The sequence below is a fragment of the Nelusetta ayraudi genome, unplaced genomic scaffold (genome assembly GCF_046127955.1).
Source record: "Nelusetta ayraudi isolate G7.1 ecotype Tasmania unplaced genomic scaffold, CSIRO-AGI_Nayr_v1 ptg000042l, whole genome shotgun sequence".
Classification (NCBI taxonomy): Eukaryota; Metazoa; Chordata; class Actinopteri; order Tetraodontiformes; family Monacanthidae; genus Nelusetta; species Nelusetta ayraudi.
In genome coordinates, this window is record NW_027466092.1 from 588,267 (window position 1) to 608,346 (window position 20,080).

The 20,080-nt window shown below is 47.9% G+C and overlaps 1 protein-coding gene and 1 long non-coding RNA gene across 2 annotated transcripts in view; one reads left to right on the forward strand and one right to left on the reverse strand.

The window, feature by feature from the left end:
- LOC142893165 (uncharacterized) overlaps positions 1-20,080 on the reverse strand; it is a 164,969-nt gene that overhangs the window by 66,747 nt on the left and 78,142 nt on the right. The window lies entirely within an intron of this gene.
- Positions 1-20,080, forward strand: part of dock1 (dedicator of cytokinesis 1) — a 145,411-nt gene that overhangs the window by 46,203 nt on the left and 79,128 nt on the right. Inside the window, exons 23-27 of the mRNA XM_076033446.1 lie at positions 1,584-1,692; positions 4,656-4,726; positions 7,175-7,281; positions 12,846-12,973; positions 14,439-14,534. Coding sequence (XP_075889561.1) covers positions 1,584-1,692; positions 4,656-4,726; positions 7,175-7,281; positions 12,846-12,973; positions 14,439-14,534 — 511 coding nt within the window. The remainder of the gene's footprint in view (positions 1-1,583; positions 1,693-4,655; positions 4,727-7,174; positions 7,282-12,845; positions 12,974-14,438; positions 14,535-20,080) is intronic.

Consider the following 20,080-nt stretch of genomic DNA (forward strand, 5'->3'; position numbering starts at 1 on the left):
CAAACGTGCTTGAATTCAAAATATGTGCCGCCGCTGCTCCTCAGCCTCGCCGTCGAGCCGCAGCGGGTGCAGAGCGCGAAGCTCTCCGCTCACGTAGCTTCCTAATTGGCTGGCGGAGCGCCGTGGACGTGTTCAGGGGACCCGGCGGCGGCGGCGGCGGCGGCTGATGCACGACGGCGCTGTAATCGAGTGTGCAGAGCATGATTGGTTTTTCCGTCTGATGTCTGGAGGACGCTCCGTCCTTCACCTCTTCACACCGTCACATCTCACATGCGACTCAGAGCCCAATTCCAGGCAGGGCCCCTCCTCCCCTTTCTTCCCCACCTCCACCTGATTGGTTTCCACACTGAGCCGTTGTGCTGTTTGGGGTTAATCACCGGTTTTATTTATTTTTTATTTATTTATTTTTGCTGCCCCAGCGGCTGAGCGCTGGTGTGGAACGGCAGGTGTGGGTTTCGCTCGCTAGGCCGCTGCATGTGAACCGTGAGGCGGACGCCTTTAATCCGGCGACGGCTCTATCCCCCACCGAAGAGAAGACTGATGATCCTGCACCGTCCCGGGGATTTGGTCGTGCGGCAGGAAAACCCTCCTCTGGGGAAAAAGTCCCAGGAAATCGGAAACGTTTTCACGCCTTCTGCTGACTTCTGTCCCGGTCGAGGCCGAGAGGCTGAGGGTTTTTGGCTCATTTCCACTCAATTCCTTGTTTTCTTGAAGGAAGATCCACGGCTCTCTGCCAGAGTGTTGAGAGCACTGTCATAGTCTCTTGGAGGAGGAGGAGGAGGAAGAGGAGAAGAAATGTTGTGTTTCCATTCACACACGTTTAGAGGTTTAGAAGTTATTGTTTTTTTCTTGTTGCCGATTTCAATAAAGCTAGTGCAACTACTGGCCAAATACTTCATAGCTTTCTTATTAAAATTGTCTCAGCCACATCTCCGTTATCTCCAGTTTTTGACCGAAAAGAAGCAGGTCCAGTTTATTGAAGATGCATTCAGAAGAACGAGGCAGTGAGAGAGAGAACGATAAATATGAACGATACGCTAAAACTCCCTGCTGGCCAGAGCTCACGTCATCGCGTCTCCACGGGTCGCAGTGAAGCAGCAGCAGATTGAAAAGCGACCGTCTCGCCAGTTGTGGCCAATCATTGTGCAGCAGATACATGTGTCTCTTCTCCTTCTTCTTCTTCCTCTTCTTCTCATCTCTCTGCGTGTGCAGGGCAACAGCAGCCTAGTGCTGCTGGCCCCTTTTTTCGTTGTCGCTGTCGTTTCAAATGCTAATCTGGCTGGCAGCGAGATGGAGGCGGGGCCGTTCTGATCCATTGACGTTTTTGCATTGACGAGCCACGAGCGGGCCTCCCTCCCTCTTTCTGCCGGCGGCCTTTCAAAGATTTAACAGGGTGGTGGTGGAGTGGGGTGGGTGGGTGGAGCAAAACATAAAACAGGTGTCGTTCCCAGCGCGTGCCGAGCCGTTTGAACTGGAAACCAACCAAACAAACAAACTGCTAAACAAACAAAATAAAAAACAAAACACCACTGTGTGATTGCCTGCCAAGTTGTCTGACAGCGCGCCGCTCCGTCTCCTCCCAGGCTGTACGAGAACAAGGGCGAGGCCGACTTCATGGAGTCCTTGAGGAACCTTTTCACGTCCTTCAACGACATGATGAACAGCAGCTCGGAGAACACCGGCATGGTCAAGGTAGGAGGACCATTATGCAGCTGCAGCGGCTCAGCTGGACGCCTGACAACTGCAGCAGCAGCTGCTGTGAGAAGAAAAACAAATCTTCTGTGATTTTCTCGGGATGATCCATTATTAGAGATACATGTGTCTCCAGTTTGCTGCTGCTTCCTTTAACCCTGCGGTGTTTGTTACCGTCAGCCTGCAGGAAGAGCATCGACTGTGTGTGTGTGTGTGTGTTGTGTGTTGTGTGTGTGTGTGTGTGTGTGTGTGTGTGTGTGTGTGTGTGTGTGTGTGTGTGAGAGAGAGGGCTGCACTCAATAATAACTCAAGGTTCATTACGTGTCACTCCTCTTCCTCCTCTTCTTCTTCTTGTTCTTCTTGTTCTTCTTCTTTTCAGGGTTTAAAGTGGCAATATGTGGTTTTCTTCACCACTAGAGGGCGCAGCAGAGGGCTTCACCTAAATCAAAACAGAGAGGCCTCACACTGGCGCTGCTCTCGTGAGCTGGACATGGGAACACTGGCTAAACTCATGCTGAATACGACCCCTCAATCCAGGGAGTCGCCCTCTGTTGCCAGAACTCTGTTACCATGTTTTTTGCCCCCAGTAGAGTCCGTTGTTTCTTGCAGTTGATCCAACTGGTGGGACAGGAGGCGGACATTCACACGCACTAACGTGCACGTGCGGCCGGTCCAGCTTTGTTACCAAAAAGACGGAGAGGACGTGTCATGTGACACTCTGGCCCAGAAGAAATAACACCAAGTTGTTATTATTTCCTTAATTCTACAGTGTTGAAAATCACGTATTGCCGCTTTAAGTAGCAGACAAACAGTTTGTGTTGTTATCCTGCAATTGATCCACCGTCAGTGTTGTTATTAATATGCTACTATATTACCAGTTATTTACAGTGGAGATTCATTATTGTGCAGCCGCACCCTCTTCTGACTCTTTCTCCTCCTCTCTCGATCCTCCTAACTGACACCGCCTCCACCCTCTTGACTACTCCTCCTCCTCTCTTGACTCCTCCTCTACCTCTTCTGACTTCTTCTCCTCTTGACTCCTTTCCCTCCTCTTCTGACTCCTCCTCTACTGACACCCCTTCCGCCTTCTGACTCCTCCCCCTCCTTTTGTAACTCCTTCTTCTCTTCTGACTCCTCCTCTACTGACTCCTCCATCCCTTCTCTTGACTCCTCCTCCACCTCCTCCTCCTCCTACTCCTCCTCCTACAAACTGTGTGTGTTTTATTCTGTCCTGGCTTGTGTGTTTCCTCTCCGTCCTCGACCGTCCTGTGGTCGTCCTGCGGGTCCTCCGGCCTTCTGCTCTTTAGCTGCTTCTAAAGGTACCTGTACCTTCACTCCTTCACTTCCTGCCCCCCTCCATACCCCCCTCTACCCCCCCTCTCCCACTTCAAACCCTCCTCATTGTGCTTTCATGTCCTTGTCAATGACCTCCAGAGAGACAAAAACACAAGAGCGAACACACAACTTGTTTGCTATTCTGCGCTGATCTTCCTAAATCCTCCCCATCCCATCCCGCCACCGGCGCCACCTCTGGCCTCCTGGTAGATAACATAATCACAGTGTACATGCACCTTCGGGGAACCTACAGTAGATCGGCGCTGTGCACGGTCAACCATAGGAGGAGCGGCTCAGGAGTCAATTAGGAGTCAGTTGCTGTGTAATTGGCTGAGATATTAGCCCCGTCTGTCAGCAAATTAAAAACTGATCTTGAGGAACGGCCACCGAGCCGACCCCATCCCGGCTTCTCCCCCTACATCCTGATTAATGAGCGGCTCCACATCGTGAACCTCAGAGTCCTGACGAACATCTAGACAGACAGACAGACAGACAGCCGGGATGCAGATAAACCCTGGGAATAAAAGGCACATCCACATGGTGGAGGATGGAACTCCTCCACCAGGACGAATAAAAAGAGCTGAACTGCACAACAGGTGCAGTTTAGCAGCGCTCCAAGCAAAAATAACCAGTAAGGATTAAGAAAGACACCAGACTTGATCCAGATGTTCAGACGTGTGTTTTCCCACAGAGAGACTCTCAGGGAATAGCAGTACAAATAGACCGAAATCGCTTTCTCAAACAATTACAACCTAATTTCAAGGCTCTAAATGGCCCTTTTTTGTAATTACGAGCAGGCACAAAAGCCCAGAGTGGGTTGCGGCGAGCAGCAGGGCTAGCGCGCTACATCTGTTCTTGCGGATCCACCTGACGACACCAGAGGAGACGAGACGAGACGGACTGCCAAGACTGGCAGCGGCGCTAATTTGCACGCTTGCCACACAAACAGTCAGGCTAAACTCGGCTGGCATTTAGCAGGAGGAGCCAGTCAGTGAGCGGTGGGGGAGGGGGTTGAGAGGAGGGGGGGTGGGGGGGGGTTGTCGGCTCAGTTAATCACTCCATTATTACAGACGACTGTCATCAGCCACCGGCCGCTGCAGCTTGACAGCTGTGTTATCGTCCGATAGCCGATGGCTGGAACCAAGATAGCATTGCATGCCTGGGGTCCCCTCCACCGCATCCACACCCAGATCCTCTCGTTGGTCGATTTTATGAATAATTAGCCGCCCTTTATAAAGCAGGGTACACATGTAAAGGTCATCAAGCTGCTGCAAGTCCGCTTTTCTCTGCTTTTCAAACCAGGACGGCAAACATCAGATAAGAGTCAATTTGTTCCTGACGATCTGTGAAGAAAAGCATTGGGACTGATGATTGGAAATATTAGACTTGCTCAGTGTTTGACGACTTGGGATTTTCTGGCCTTTATAGATTTAAAGTCCATGGTGACCTGTACCACTCTACACTGGCAAAAAATCTGATGCCCGAGTTGCAATCGAACGCACTGTTAACATCCACTGCAATAACCCAGCATCCCGTTCCCAGCTCACTGACAAACTTCTTACTACCAGTCTGACCTGCTAAGTTTAATGACCTTTAATGACCTCTACTTTCTTTTTGTGATGTTGAAGGGCGCCGCACTGAAGTACATCCCCACCATTGTCAACGACGTGAAGCTGGTGTTTGATCCCAAGGAACTCAGGTAACAACCACGATGAAACGTTACACTTCTGAAAACTTAAAGGCCCAGTGTTTAGAACGAAGCACTGTCTAGTGCTGAGATAAAGTACTGCAATCAGATAAGTACAAACCTGCTTGTTGCGTAAATAAAAATGCAAATTGTTTGCAAATAGCTGCTTATGTTTTTTTTTGTTTTTTTTAATAATACAAAATGTAATGTATTTCTCCCCTTTATATGCAAATAGCTGCCGTTGCGCGTCACACACTGGGCCTTTAACTATTTTGTAGAAGCCCTTCTGCTGTATTTCACTCTTTCAAGCGGCTCCTATTTTTAAACGTTCAAACGGCTCTCTGGTGCCTTTTTGCAGCCGAGTGGAGAGGCGCTTGTTTGTTTTTCCTGTGTTGTTTGGGTTTTTCTTTTTTTGTGGGCCTTGAATTAAAATTTCATGCTTGGATTGCATCCTTTACAAGCAAATGGGATGTAAGGAGCTAAAAGCTTCAATTAGCCTTTTGCCCGTCTCTCTCTCTGCCTCTGCCTGGACTCGGCGGCTCCGCGGTCGGCCACTGAACTGCGCCGGGGCCTCAATGACCACGTTCCGCACTCAAGCGTCCGTCGTCTCTGCTCATTTCCAATTCGGCAGCGGCCAAATGTTTTGGTTAAGCAACAAGCATCCAGTCAAAGAGGAGGGGCTGGATTGACCCCCGTCGCCGGGGGCTTTTCATTGGCTGAGATACGCTGATAATTCACAGCTGGTCAGCTGACATAAATGCAGAGTTATCGAGTTGTTGGCTCTCTTTTTTTTTCTTTTCTTTTTTTTGGATTCCATTAGCATTACACTAATTTTTATAAGAAGCGAGGAAAGTTACTTTTTGACATTTTGTTTTCAGAAAATTGATCAAATTCATTGAACAGAAATGGAAAAAATTAGAAAATGATTGAATTAGTAAAAAGTACATTAAATAAATTCAAAAAATGGAGTAGACTTAAAAACAACATTTCTCATGTGTCACCTGGGCAGCTGCCGTTTCAAATTCTGGGCCATACGGGAGCCGACAGTCGCTGCTCCAGGCTCCTGCTGCTGCTGCTGCTGCTGCTGCTGCTCTATCAGAGCTTTTAGATAAAAGCCAAACTGAAAGACTTCCAGCCCTGCGGCTCGTCTCCACCGTCTGACACCCTTTGTCTGCTCGGCTCGTCAAGATTGGTTTGACTCCTGCGTGATTTTAATCCGTCACAGTGTTTTCTTTTTTTCTTTTCTTCGCAACATTTATTTTATTGGGCTTGATTCAAGATATTTAAAGACGATTCAGTAGAAATTCACCTGGACAAACTCCCGGGTAGAGAGGGAGCTTGTCTTGTTTTTTTTCGTCTTTATCTCTCGTGCCACCGTGAAGCCGCTCAGCAGCCAATCGCAGGCCGGATTCTCTCTCTCTCTCTCTCTCTCTTCCTGTGTGTGGCCGAGCGACGGTGGCCTCAGCTGTTCCTGTGGTGGACGGAGCTGGATGGAGCTGCGGGCCAATGAATTCCAGCCTCCAGGGGCTTCTGGGCTGTTTCATCGCCTGCCAGGACCCTTTTCCCTCTCCATCTCCAGCCTCAGCTTGTGTTCGGCCTCCTTCATGCTCAGTTGTGTGTCTGTGCACATGAGTACCCATTTTTTTTTTTATTCCTTTTCCTTTTTTTTTTTTTTTTATTGTTTTTTTGTTTCCTTTCAGCCTCTGAACCCTTTTAATGCTCATCGCCCATCCGTCCATCATCTGTCCCAGTCTGTGCTGCTACTTGGACCCGTGTTCCACCATCCACTTTCAGATCTATATATTCCTTGTCATCCCAGACTGCAGTGGAACAGCAATATTTTTCCGTTTGTAAAAACAACAAAAAGAGAAAAGAAAAAGAGAAAATGCTCTGTTGATGTCCAGATGCAAATGCATGTTTAGCCCTCTGTTTGCATCCTCCAGCTAGAGCTGATGCTTTGTTGGATTTTGAACACGTTTGAGGCCAAAAGCATAGCCATCAGCTGTGTTTGTGCCCTTTGTGACATCACAGAGGGAATACTTTTCAGATTGTTTCTGGGAGCCTGACCTTTTCTTTATAATATGGGACCTTTACGTCGAGAGCTCTCGACTGGTTTTAAACAGAAGTACTGAATAAAACTGGAACAAATCTATCAGGGGAGGTGCTGCTTGAATAAAATACAAAATTTCTTTTCAGCCCGCTGAAGCTGTTTGATGGCCACTCTTCATGTGCTGGAATTCATCCCTGCTGCTCTCAGTCAGGACTGTTTTTTAGCCAACCACAATCTGATTCAACCACCGGTTCAATTAACTGACGGCTCTTTGATTGGCCGCTGACGTCTCCTCATCGACCGTTCTATATCATCTGACAGCCGTCAAGTTAGAATTGAGAAAGCCGACCTGATCGGCTGATCGCCTTTCTTTCTTTTCATTCTCTGTCCTGGTTTTTGTCTCCACACAGCAAGCTGTTCACCGAGTTCATCCTCAAGGTTCCTGCGGGCCGCCTGGTCAAGCAGAAGCTGGACTGTCTGATTGACATCGTGCACAGCGACCTCTTCACTCATCACGGTACACACACACACACACACTCTCCCTCGCCAAAGGCAATCACAGCGACACACACACACACACACACACACAGGGCAGCTGCCCTCAGTGAGCTCACAGTAAAGGTCACTGGTGCTACATGGAGGAAATCCCTCTGGTTTCAGCTGGCAATTGGGAATCTTCTCCCAGTTAGGTCCTAGTACACAGTGCGCCCTTACTGGTAAATTCGGAATTATTCTGGTTATAGTCATTGATCACCACGTCTGTCTTTACATCATCATCATGTTTAATGACTGCAGAAGCCAAGTCATGTGGTGTGGGGGTCTTGCAGATGCACCGATTTCCAATGTCCTTGTTACCGGGATGACAATTGCAGCATTTTAAAGAGTCAGAGTGGGACGTGACACGGTGGCACGCTGGTTAGCGCTGCCGCCTCACAGCAAGAAGGTCCTGGCTTCAATTCCAGGCCCGGGACCTTTCTGTGTTGCAGTTCTCCCTCTGTCGGAATTCTCCCTGTGTCTGCGTGGGTTCTCTCTGGGTTCTCCGGCTCCCTCCCACAGTCCAAAAACATGCTTGTGAGGTGAATTGGGAACTCTAACTTGTCCCTAGGTCTGTGTGTGTGTGAGTGTGAATGGTTGTATATCTTTATTTGTCTCTCTTTTTGGGTTAGCTGCAATGAACTGGCGACTTGAGACCCCCAAGACCCTAAGTGCAGGACGAAAATGGCAGCGCTGTGCAGGATCATCTGATGTTCTGATTGCTGCTCTGGCTGCTCTGCTCACTAACTGCTGCTGCTTCTGCTTCCTTCCCTCCGTTCATCACCATCGATCCGTCAGCTGTAATTGTCGACGGTCCATCGACCCAAAACAGCCGCGCCACTTGTGATGTGTGCAAGTGATGTGTGCTGAGGCTCCGCCCCCTCCTCTCTGTCAGCTCCCCCCAGCTGTTCCCGTCCAGCCAGACTTGGCTTTTAAAATGTTTCACCGCTGGAGAGGACAGGAGAAAAGCGGTCCACTTCTTCTTTTTAAGACATGCAAGTGCTTCTGGGACTTGTTAGAAGCGTCCTGTGCGGCGACTTAAAATGCTCGTTTTTGCTGCTCGGCCACCAAAGTGGAATGCGGTGTAGCGCTCGGAGCAACGAGCCGCATCCAGCTTCGATTCCCAGGTGGAGCTCGGAGCTGCCGGTGAAGAATTCCCTGCACCGCTGCCGAGGGAGTCTTTACCAGGGGGCGCTGCTGCGTTTCCTCTTTCCTGCGGGACTCTCCAGTAGAGTTGCTCGCCATCGAGCCAATTAAGTTCAGCATCTTGAATTTACTTCCGCCTTCCCGCAGCAGTGTCATGTCCCATCATGCATCTGCAACCCACACGATGCGTCAGGGTGCGTCAGCCAATCAGAACGAACCAAGACGCAGGACATAGGAAGCCGCGACCTCACGCTCGGAATAAACTGTTTTCTGGGGGTTTTCTGGATAACATGATATAATTTTTTGTTTCTGTGGAGAAAAAAATGCTTTTCAAGGTCAATTCTTGCAATACCACAGGTGGCCCCTGGCTTGCCACAAAATCGGCAAGTCAGCAGCGTGGTGAAAGACTAGTGAAAAACTTGACTCGAAGATTTGAATAAATGAAATCTTTTGCTCATTTAAAATAAATAAGGAATACAATCTTAAAGAGACTCACTGAATGACTCATTTTGAATGTTGGCCCACTAAAAGACCGTAGGTGAAAAATCTACAGTAAAAAGATTTGCTATGAATCGCGTTTCAGGTCCGGGTCGTCCTGTCAGCCGTTTTAAATTTTTGTATTGCAGTCGATGGGAACGGTATCCAGTTCTTATAATACATCCGTGCTGTTCGCACCGTCTGTCTACTGAGCTTTGGTTAGCAGGTAGCGTGAGTGATGATGAGGCCACTTGTGATGCAGAGCTGCTCAGTCAGCAGTGCAGCGATACGGAGCCCAAATAAAGCAACGCTGGTGCAGGAAAACCAGGAGATCAGGAGGTAGCCTCTGTGTTTCCGCCACTGAAGTTCTTCACTTCAGATTGTACGTGCGGTTCTGCATTTACACACCTGTTTCCGTGGAGATGCAGACTTAAATTAAACTCACTGCAGCCCCACATCACCATCCCGGCTCCCCACAGGGCTGCTTTTACATGTAAAGAAAGCCTTTATGTCCTCAGCATTCAGACCGCGCTGCCTCCGGTGGGTGGGAGGTGAAAAAAAAACCCTGTGAAAGTCCACTTTGATGAGTGTCACCTTCACCATTGTTCACCTTCACAGTTCATCATTTGGGCTCTTTGGCAAAGAACAAATACGTCATCAGCCGCTCCCGCCTGTGTGTGTGTGTGTGTGTGTGTGTGTGTGTGTGTGTGTGTGTGTGTGTGTGTGTGTGTGTGTGTGTGTGTGTGTGTGTGTGTGTGTGTGTGTGAGAATCAGCGTAGCGTCTGAAATCTGTTTGCGCTCTGAGTTTGAGGCGAGCAGCGGTGGGCCGCACTGATAGTTCCAGTCTACTTGTCACGCCGCCCTGAACCTCGGCGCTCTCTAACGTCCACCTGTTGTTTGTTGTGGAGGCTGGTGGGTCAGTGGTGGGATGAGAAGCCTGTTTTTGTAGTTGTCCTTCTTTGTTGTTTTTCCCAGATTTAAAGCTTTGCGTCGTTGCCACAGCGTTGGACTACGTAGATGTTCATGAAAGGTTGCCATGAATGTGTTATAAGAACTCGATAAAAGACTTTCAGTATGGCGGTGTACCGATTTTTTTTTCTCCAGTGGACTTTCAAGGTACTGCGGCCCAAAGTCCCATGTGGCCCAAAAAAAGCATTTCTCCCCATAGACTGCAAAACTAAAAAAAAGTCTGTAACAACTACAGAATTGATGTGGTCAATAACTATCAACACATTGTGATTAAAATACATTTAAATAATGTGTTGAATTTTTAAAAATTGTACAAAAAAATCAAAATCAAAACTCTACATATGGGAAGAAAAAATAACCGCTAGAACTCAGCCTCACTCTTCTGCACACCATTCCTCTCCAATTATTCCAATATGTGGGATGTTTCAGCAGATAGAGAGAGCGAGAGAGAGAGAGAGAGAGAGGTGCTCTGGAGCGAGACAGCTACCCTGAGCACCACCTGTGCTGTTGCTAATGGAGACAGGTGTGCCGCGTTTGTTATTTTTAACCTTGGACTGCGACGCTGGACTCAGTTATTCTCATTTTTCTTCTCATGGCCGTTTTCGCTCCTAGTTCCATTCATTATTATTATTATTATTACCACAATGTATGCCTTTAAGCGTTTGTTTCCATTCTCTAGAATAGCCTACAGCTATTATTGTCTTTGAGTGTCTTAGAAAGACAATGAATCAAAAGTAGGACTTTATTACCAGTGCTTTCAAATTTATATCAATTGGGTTATTCGAAAATTATATAAAGGGAGGCAACAAAATGCAGGGAGTGGATGGGCTCCTAGTTCACTGCCAGAACCAAACACCTGAGCCGACATCTCCTGGTTCTCCTGGTTCTGTCCCAACATTAATATGTTAGCAGTGAAAAGCCTACCAGTCCAGCTGCCAGATCCATCGGCAACAACAGCAAAAGCTCACACGTCCCCCTTCTGCTTTAGGGGGACTTGAAGTCTGTGTTGTCATGTTTTTGTGTCCAATGGCCGAAAACCAATACTGCCTATGTTCTGGAGTTCCACCAGCGCGGCTGTCAAAAAAGGGAAGAAAGAAAGAAAAGAGGCCTTTCACCTCACGGCTGCACCAAATTCAGCTGTGTGTTGTTTTCCTTGTTGTTGTTGTTGTTGTCATGTGGTTGGAGCACGCACACGGCAGTGACGCAAGTGTGTGAGGAAAATCCTGTGTGTGTGTGTGTGTGTGTGTGTGTGTGTGTGTGTGTGTGTGTGTGTGTGTGTGTGTGTATTGTAGCCCACATTACAATAATGCATTGTGAGCACTCAACCACCGGAGGGAAATCTGCTAAACTGGAACAAATCATTTGTTTTGGGGACAGAGAAGTGGCCTGTGAGGGAAAGCCCAGAGTTTTTTATATAGTAAAATTAGAAAAAAGTAGAATTTAATGAATGAATCGACCAAACACAGTTATTGATCTTCCACTGCAGCCTCACACGCACTCCTACTCTTCCCAGTGTTCCAAGTGTTCACGCTGCCTCCTGCGTTTTGATGCCACACATACATTCCAAGACATTCAGACCGACACTGAGCCAACGCAGTCCCGGTAATTATTTTCACTTTGGGATCATTAACAGCGTTATAAAAGGCGGCCGGGAGGAGAGATTCTCCTGCAGCGCTGAATGAACGAATGAATGAAGATTCATTGTGCGGAGACGATAAACTCATCAGCAGCCCCGACCCCTTTTAAAAATCACTTGCCGAATCCTCCGCGGCGCCTTCATTTGGCTGGTTTCTAATTGCGGTCGTTAGTCTGTTAGCGAGATTCCACCTTGTTGTAGCTGCTGCCTGCAGGTATCAGTCTTTTTATTTTATTTCCCAATGTGTTTTGAAGTAAAAACCTCCACTTGACACTAAGTAGATTGTACTTTCAGTTGTCGTTGTTCTCACCCCAAGAGGTCAAAGGTCGTCAGGTTCTCCTCCATCCGGCCTGGTTGTCCATCATCCGGCCTTAAACATCGTCTAGAGCTTTTCTCTCTCTTTTTACCTCTCTGATGAGTTTGGGGCGGATTCCTTCCAGTCTCTGCCAGCTGATTGGTCTAGGCTGGGCGACTGGAGCTGTCTTTTTAATGAATTCATTAATTTTTGTCTTTAAAGTTGACTGAAAAGTTCATTTTTATTCAATTGCTTTTCCTCACTGTGAACAGCTTCAAAACCGCCGTGTTTACCCTCCAACCAGATACTAATCCTTCCAAGTTGAAGCAACCCGACCACACACACACACACACACACACACACGCACACGCACACGCACACGCACACACACACACACATACACACACACACACACACACAACTGTGTGCCACCGAGATTGAAAATCAGATGGTTTTAATAAAAATATGATAATTTGTCTTCAGGCTGAGAATATTGGCCGGCCCACTGCTCTCAGTGCAGTGATAAAATTCTCTGGCTTCCCATTGATGGAAATTCATCTTCTGATGCTACTGTCAACATCAGTCCAGCCTCCTTTTTGGTTGTGTTTTTAATTTTAATGGATGACACTGAGAGCAGAGAGAAGCTGTTGTTGTTCCTGCTCTGCCTGGTGATTCTGTGATTGGAAGCAGTGCCTGTTTTTTTTCTGTTTCCTCCATTGTAGACGATCCATCTTTCAAATATCGCACTCGTATTGTTGTAGCGGCTGCTCACCAAGTTTCCAAACCTGTGGAAGCATCAAGATTTAGCCAGAGGCTGCAAACAGAGGGCAAAATTAAGACCTGAAAATGATGAAAATTATGGACCTTTTTTAAGAAAATAAAAATTCAAGCAGAATGAGTTGTTGTGGGTTTGTTCTGCTGTCAGTTGAATGGATAAACTCACTCCGCACCTCTCTCTCTCTCTCTCTCTCTCTCTCTCTCTCTCTCTCTCTCTCTCTCTCTCTCTCTCTCTCTCCTCCCTCAGACTGCCGTGAGATCCTGCTGCCGCTGATGACGGAGCAGCTCAAGTTCCACCTGGACAAGGAGGAGGAGCCGCGGGCCTGCTGCCAGCTTCTCAGCGACGTCCTGGAGGTGCTCTACAGGAAGGACGTGGTGAGGACGGAGACGCCGCTCTAGGCTTTTTATCGGCCTCCGCCACTGTGGGGCGCCGCTCTTTATTCATGAAACCGCCCTGCTGCCACTCAAATCTGCACATTTTATACTTCCTGATAGTTTACTGAAACTGCATTTGTCTGCACTGAAAAGCTACTGAACAGTGAGCCCAAAGCCGAGGTTCTCGAAAATAATCTTCCTATATTGAACAAATTTTTGGGAACAGAATTTTAATCTTTTAAAAAGTAGAATTTTTATTTTAACTTTTTTTTTTTTTTTTAACTTTGTTACTTCCTAGTCTGGTGCACCATCACAAGCAGGTTAATGCAGTGGAAGCTGTCTGACACAACAGGACGAGGGGAACCTGATGCTGTCCCTCCTCTTCATTTGAGAAAATTTGTTTGTTTTAGTGGAGAAAAAAAACCCACCCCTTGAAACTGTTTATTCCTTTAACGCCGAGTGAAACTGTGAAGCTGGAGCTGACGATATCCGAGGCGGCTCTGGTGTTTATTATCCCTCGGTCTGCTCCTTCACGCCACAGTAGGAATCTTCTCTGAGCCATTAAACACTGTCAATGAGTTCAGTCCGTATCTGGCAGCCGAGCGCTCTCCTTATCTCGCCGCCACTGCCGCCGCCCTTGTTGCTTTTTTTTTTGCACAACTTCAGGGTCGGAAATAAGTTTGCTGCATCTTCAGCCCCTCTGGGAATCTTCTCTGTGACAGTTGAGAGGTCCACGTGGCCCCAGTAGCAGAGCAGCACTGTGCAGAATCGCAGCTGTAGGCTGCATGTGAAGATGGGCGGAGTTCTGGTGACGCCACCTACTGGTGCTGAAGCCTACGGGTCGGTTTCTCTGTCCGCAGCGTCACCTTCAGCTTCCGGTCTGTTTTGAAACCAGAAAATTCCCGGTGAGCGTGAGAGCAGCTTGTGAGTCATGAGCTGACTACTGAATTTAGCCACGCCCACAACCTCAAGGCCATCTTTTCTCATAATTAGACCAAATCAGGCAAAATAAACATTAGCATCTATTGGCTGAATTGATTTACTCACGATTTTGACCAAACAGAAAAATTGCTACCAGTTTCTAACGTTTGTGTGAATCAAAATGTTCAAAACGGCTACTTCCTGTATTGACAGCCAGTCTTTTTTTAGTCATTTTGCAACCAACTTTAGTGACCCCTGCTGGCCAAACGAAAGAATGCACATTTTGTTTTTTGTCACTGCCATGTTGGCCCACTTTTTGAAATTGGAAGCGTCTTCCCATCTTCTCATACAGTCTGCTCCAGAGAGAGGTCTTGTTACTCGTGTTCCTCCTGTTGCTCCTCCTGACTGAGACCGGGAGGTTGCGGGTTTAATTCCCTCCAGGTTGGAGGACGTTTGACCTTAGAATGAATCCGAACAAACTGCTTGTTTCACAAAAGATGAATAAAAAAATCAAATCAAACATGAATCCGTTTGTGGTCCTCAGGGTCTGACCCAGCGGCACGTTCAGATCCTGATGGAGAAGCTGCTGAGGACGGTGAACAGGACCATCATCGAGATGGACCTGAACTCCCCTCACATCGTGAGTCTGCAGCCGGCTTACACACACACGCGTATGCTTTTCCATCTGGAGTGGCACCGACGTCCTTCACTTTGTCAGTGTCTAAGCTGGATCCCAGCGAGAGTCATAATCTTTCCTTCCTCAACGTCGTTCTGGGAAGAACCTGCTTTTCATAGGTGACCTCCACTGTTCACAACAGAAGGCTTATCAGCAGAGGAAGGTTTTGATTGTCCAAAAACTGCTGTTCCAAAATGTTGGAGACTCCTTGTATCTGAACGATCAAATTCCCAGTTGGCAGCAACATCACACACACACACACACACACACACACACACACACTCACACTCACACACAGTCAGTCTTAATCCATCATTGAAATCATTGTTCTCTATGCAGACGGTGGACTTCCATACGGGCAAGCAGCCAATCAGATTCAGCTGTGAGCTGTTTGTAGGCCTCAGTAGAAGGTTCACAACTCCTCAGTCATAGCAGTCGGCAGTTTTTTCAGTGTTTTTTTCTTTATCAGTTTGGCTCTGAACTGTTGGACCGAGTGGAGCTCTCTGTGTCATCTCTCTGGAGCTGGTTGAGGCTGATGCTCGGTGAAGCAGCAGGCAGCGGGACCCAGCGGAAAGCTGCTTCCTGCCTCTCGCCGCTCCAGCAGAGTGAACTTTAATCACAGCCGCCGTCGCTGTGCTGATCACTGGTTAATCGGCAGGATGGTCTCTGTTGTCGCTAAGCCACAATTTGTCCTCCGCCTCATCACCCACCACCCCACCCCCCCCCTGTTTTCCTCTCCATTGCTCCGAGGTGCAGCGCAGTGATTTTTGGATCTTCATTTCTCTTTTCGCCCTCCCCCTTTTCCTCTTTTCCTAAAGCCGACCACAACAAACCGCAGCAGGAGCACTCCGCTGTGTAACCCACCGCCAGCGTGATTTCAGCTCCGTAATGCAATGTTAACGACTTTAGCTCGTTCCCCCCTCCCCACCATCACTCTGTCACCCCCGCTGACCCCCCGGCTTCGGGAATGCCGCCCACTTCTCCTGCCTCCGCTTCCTGCCACCCCATCCAGGTCTCTGGTCCTGGTCGGAGGAGTTGTGGCAATAATACGTGACAGAATTTGTTCCAGATGTTGGGATTTTAAAATAAAATTCCCGTCAGGGTTGGAACTGGCTCGCGATGCCCGATAAGCTGGCACAGCCACTGAAATGCTTCCCCGAGTCGGTTTGATTTACCTCCAAAAAATGGAATAAACTCCTGGCGAGTAAACGCGTAAATCGGCGCCGCTCTTGTCCACCGCCTCTTCCTGTGTAGCCGCCGTGTGTTGTGCGATGTTTTGTGGTTAAACTCATCATCATCATCATCATCATGGAGTGAGATGCAAATGGGTGAAATGACCATTTTACCAATTACCATCCTACGAATGGCAGCGAGGTGCACAGCGACACGTTTCCCGCCCCCAGCTCTGCCTCCCATTTGTCTAATGAAACGCCTCTACCCACAATCCCCTGCAGCCATCTTCGCTGCCTGTTTAACACAAACCCACCGCAGCAGCCTTTCACTTCGCTTTACATGCAGCGCTCACTCTAATTGTCCCAGCTGACCTCTGGCCTCTCTCTCTCTCTCTCTCTCCCTCTCTCTCTGTCACTGTACTTTGCAGCTTTGACATTTTTTTTCCTTTCTCTCTGCATATAATTCACTGCCGTCCTTTTTTCTTTTTTTTTTTTTTTACCCGGCAGGACTTGGAGGTCACGTCTGACGCCATCGCTGCGTTTTGCTCTCGCGCCACCTTCTGATATACAGCGGTCGGGCTGCATAACGAAGCTCGAGACTCTTGAATCACTATTTTATGACCAATCAGGCCAGCTTTGAATTTTTTAACAGCCACCAGACCCACTTGGAAGTGTTGTCGCTGCCTAATTAGGCGGCTGTGGCTGCTGCTGCTGCTGCTGCCTCCTCTGCACCGCAGACCTTGTTCTCCTGAGCTCCAGCCTCTAACATTAAGATTTATGCACCATCCTTTTACTCCCGACTGCCTCTCCTCCTCTCCTCTCCTCTCCTCTCCTCTCCCCACCTCTCCTTCCTCCTCTCCTCTCCTCCTCCATTCTCAGCGGCGCCCAACACAGAATGTTGATGAGAGCGATCACGGAGACGGCTTCCAGCGCGTCCGTTCCGTTTTGTCGCTGCCACCGCTGCCTTTTTTTGGCCCGCTAGCAACCCCAGACTGAAGCGTCGCCACACGGTTGGCTGCTAAGGCGGCGACGGCAGCAGCGGCAGCAGCGGCAGCAGCGGCAGCTTTATATTCACGTCCAGCCTCGGTCGGCTTGAGATGAGTCGTGCTGAAAAGATTTATTTTAGCGCAGTGGCAGAAAAACATTCAGGCTGTCCCTGCGGGCTCACTTACTTTTTTGGTGTTTTGTTTTTTCTTGCCCTTGAATTACCTTTTAGGGCAAAACAAAAATCCTCCTCTGCAGCAGTAAAGCAATAATTTAAGGCACGTTTCTCCTGACGGTTTTTTGCAGATGGTAATCAGAAAGTTTGTCTTTTACTTCTTCTGCACGCTCCGCTTCGCAAAAGCTTTGTTTGTGTGTGTGTATGTGTGTGCGCGTGCGTGCGTGACGACACACAGTAACAGGGGGTAATCAGGCCCTTTGTGATGTCACAAAGGGCCTGACCTCTAGCACACCTGGCTGGAGTTTTGACAGGCACGTCCTCTTCCAAACATGCGGAAGCCGTCTTTGATGTACCACCTCCAGGCTGTAAAGTCTCAAACTTGCATACAAGTGTTTTAGCATTTGCATTAGCATTTGCTTAGAGAAACTGAGATACAAGATATGTAAAGCCCGCTAAAAACTTCACCTTGGCCTGGAGTCCATGTATAGAATTTGTAGAAAGGTTTCGCTATGTGTTTCTGTATTTATTCTTTGATTTATTTTTGTTTGTTTGTTTATTAATTTCACTCCTCTCTAAGAGCCAGGGGGGTGAGGGATACTCTTTCTTTGTATGTCCACGTTTGTATGATGTTTGTTAACGAAAAACTGCAACGTCAGGTTTAGCAGAAGGCTGTAAAGAGAGGGCTAAGTTCACTGCGTTCCCCAAATGCGCGAGGCTGCACTGACTGGAGTCCAGCGGGCTTGAGAGCACAATAATGCAATGTCCTTCACACAGTCCAGCGCAGAGGTCGTGGTGGCTCCGCCTACTTCCTGCTTCCTGCTTTGCTGTGGCGCTCCGCTGTTTCTCCGCAGTGTGTCTGCGGGAGTCTGTTGCGGAGGAAGAAGTCGCTCCTAGCGATTGACCGAGATGGGCTGATTGCCTTCAAGAGCTCAAGCTCTGCATTTTTATCATCATCATCATCATCATCATCATCATCATCATCATCATCATCATCATCATCATCATTATGATGATGGACATCTCCTGACTGGGAGCAGCAAGAATGAATTCTAGCAGATTTGCAGTGGCCTGTAATTGGGTTTGACAGGTTGGAAGATTTATTATTATTGTCATCAGTGGTTGTAGTAGTAGTAGTACAAAGTATTAAGAAGTATTTTCCCTCTGCTGCCTGGACTCTCTGTCCAGCTGATCCAGGATCAGATTCCCACCCTGCTTTTATTGACTGCGTCCACTGCTCATGACCCCCCTCACGCTCTTCACGTCCAGGCTCTTGAGGTGAAGCATCTTGGGATGTGGTGCCGCATTATCAGGCGTCCCAAAGTGCCCTTATTGCTCACCTGCTGTCTGCAGCTCTGCCATGTGGAACCCTCGCGGAGGTGGAGGGGAGGAGGCTGGAGGAGCCCCGCCTCTCTCCTGTGACTGTCGGGCACGAGGACGAGGCGTTTCTGGTGAAAAGCTGGTGCATTCCGGCCCAGATGGCCCCGGTCGGGGGTGACGGGAGGTGGAGCAGCTTCTGGCCTCCAGCAACACCTGGAGCGACGCCTCAGCCTTTCCCCTTTTTATAGCATTTTTTTTTTCTCCTCTCAGAGCTCCATTCTCACTCCACCTCCTGAAATCACTTCGTCCACGTCACCCGGTTTAACATCTTTTCTAGTCCCATGCTGGTGGAGCAGTCGTGCATGATTAATTAGCCAAAAAAAAAACCCTCAACAATCTTCCTGTTTTCTCCAGAAAACCATACGTTGATTTAGCCCTCTGTTTACAGCTCGCTGCTAAAAAATCTGTTGCTTTGTTGGAATTTACATGTGACAAAATTATGTCAACAGTCTCAGAGGTCAACATCCTGGCTGGGGGTGTGATTAATAACTATTCTAGGTGCCCTTTATGACATCACAGAGGGTTGATTTTCAGATATATCTTTGCCTCACGCATACAATTTGGGCAAAGATGAAGGGTTGACGAATGGTGGAGGGAGTTTTCACCGCCTACTTGCATGAAAAGTTAATGCCATGAGACCTTCAAGGTTCGGAGGTTATGGTAGGAATTTAGAGTTTTGGCCTCACTTTTGTCTGCATTCCCTCCGAGTACTTCAGTGTTTTCTTGCAGTAGTCTTTGCAGTGACGCCCTTAATGCACTCGTGTATTTTCAGCTTTGCATTGGATGTGCAATGTTGTTTGACTGCACTCGCAGTGGGACCAAATGGAGTCTGAAGAGATTGTCGACTGCAATAAAATCTGGAAAATATTTTGCTTGCAAAAAAAAATAAACTTATTGCAAGGAATGTAAAACGATTGCAAAATGAAAAGTCATTTTCCATCTCTGAGCTGAGGCCGTGGGGAAGTGAACTGAACAAGTTGTTTTTTCACTCTTCACATACCAGTAATACCACTTCAGCATCTCTACATGTCCGTCTGTGTCTGTTTTTATTTGAGTTCTTTTTATTTATTTTTTTTACCTCCAACGTTTTGCATATGAAATCCTTTGTATTTAGCATAATTAAAAAAAACAAAAAAAAACAGTATAAAATACACAGTATTGCACATAATAAATCAATTGCACTTTTTCAAGGTACAGATGAAACATCTAGTTTTCTCCGGATGCTACAGCGTCACTACAGGAGGAGCCGTCCGGCCGTGTGCAGGAGTGACCGTGGGGATCGCGGGGCGGTGGGCGGGGTCAGTGAGCGGGGTCAAGGCGTCGGCTCATTTTCTACCTTCTCGTCGGTCGTGACATGAGGTTGAGAAGTTTCTTCGTTGAAACTACTTTGGCTGGGTTCCAGGATGTCGGGGCAGTGTGTTTGACCACTGTGGGTTTGTTTTTGTTTTTTGCGCGCTGTCTGGAGTTTTTAATTGTTTGTGTCTGGAGTTCTTTTTTTCTTTTTTTTTTGACTTTGCAATCGGTACAATGGGAAGCAGATAGTGGGTGGTTGTCGGGGAGAAAAAGAAAAAAGCTCCCTTGCTCTTTTTACATGACTATTATTTAAAAATTGATTTCTCTTAGGAGATAAAAAAATATCCTGCAAAATCTGTTTGAGTTGTTAAAAAGCACGCCAGGTGGCTGCCCTGCGCTGGAGGAGCCCTGGTTTTTGTCAGGAGCGGCACATTCATCCCTCTTTCTGGGTTCTGCTGCTGCTGCTGCTGCTGCTGCTGCTGCTGCTGCTCTGCAGGAATACAATC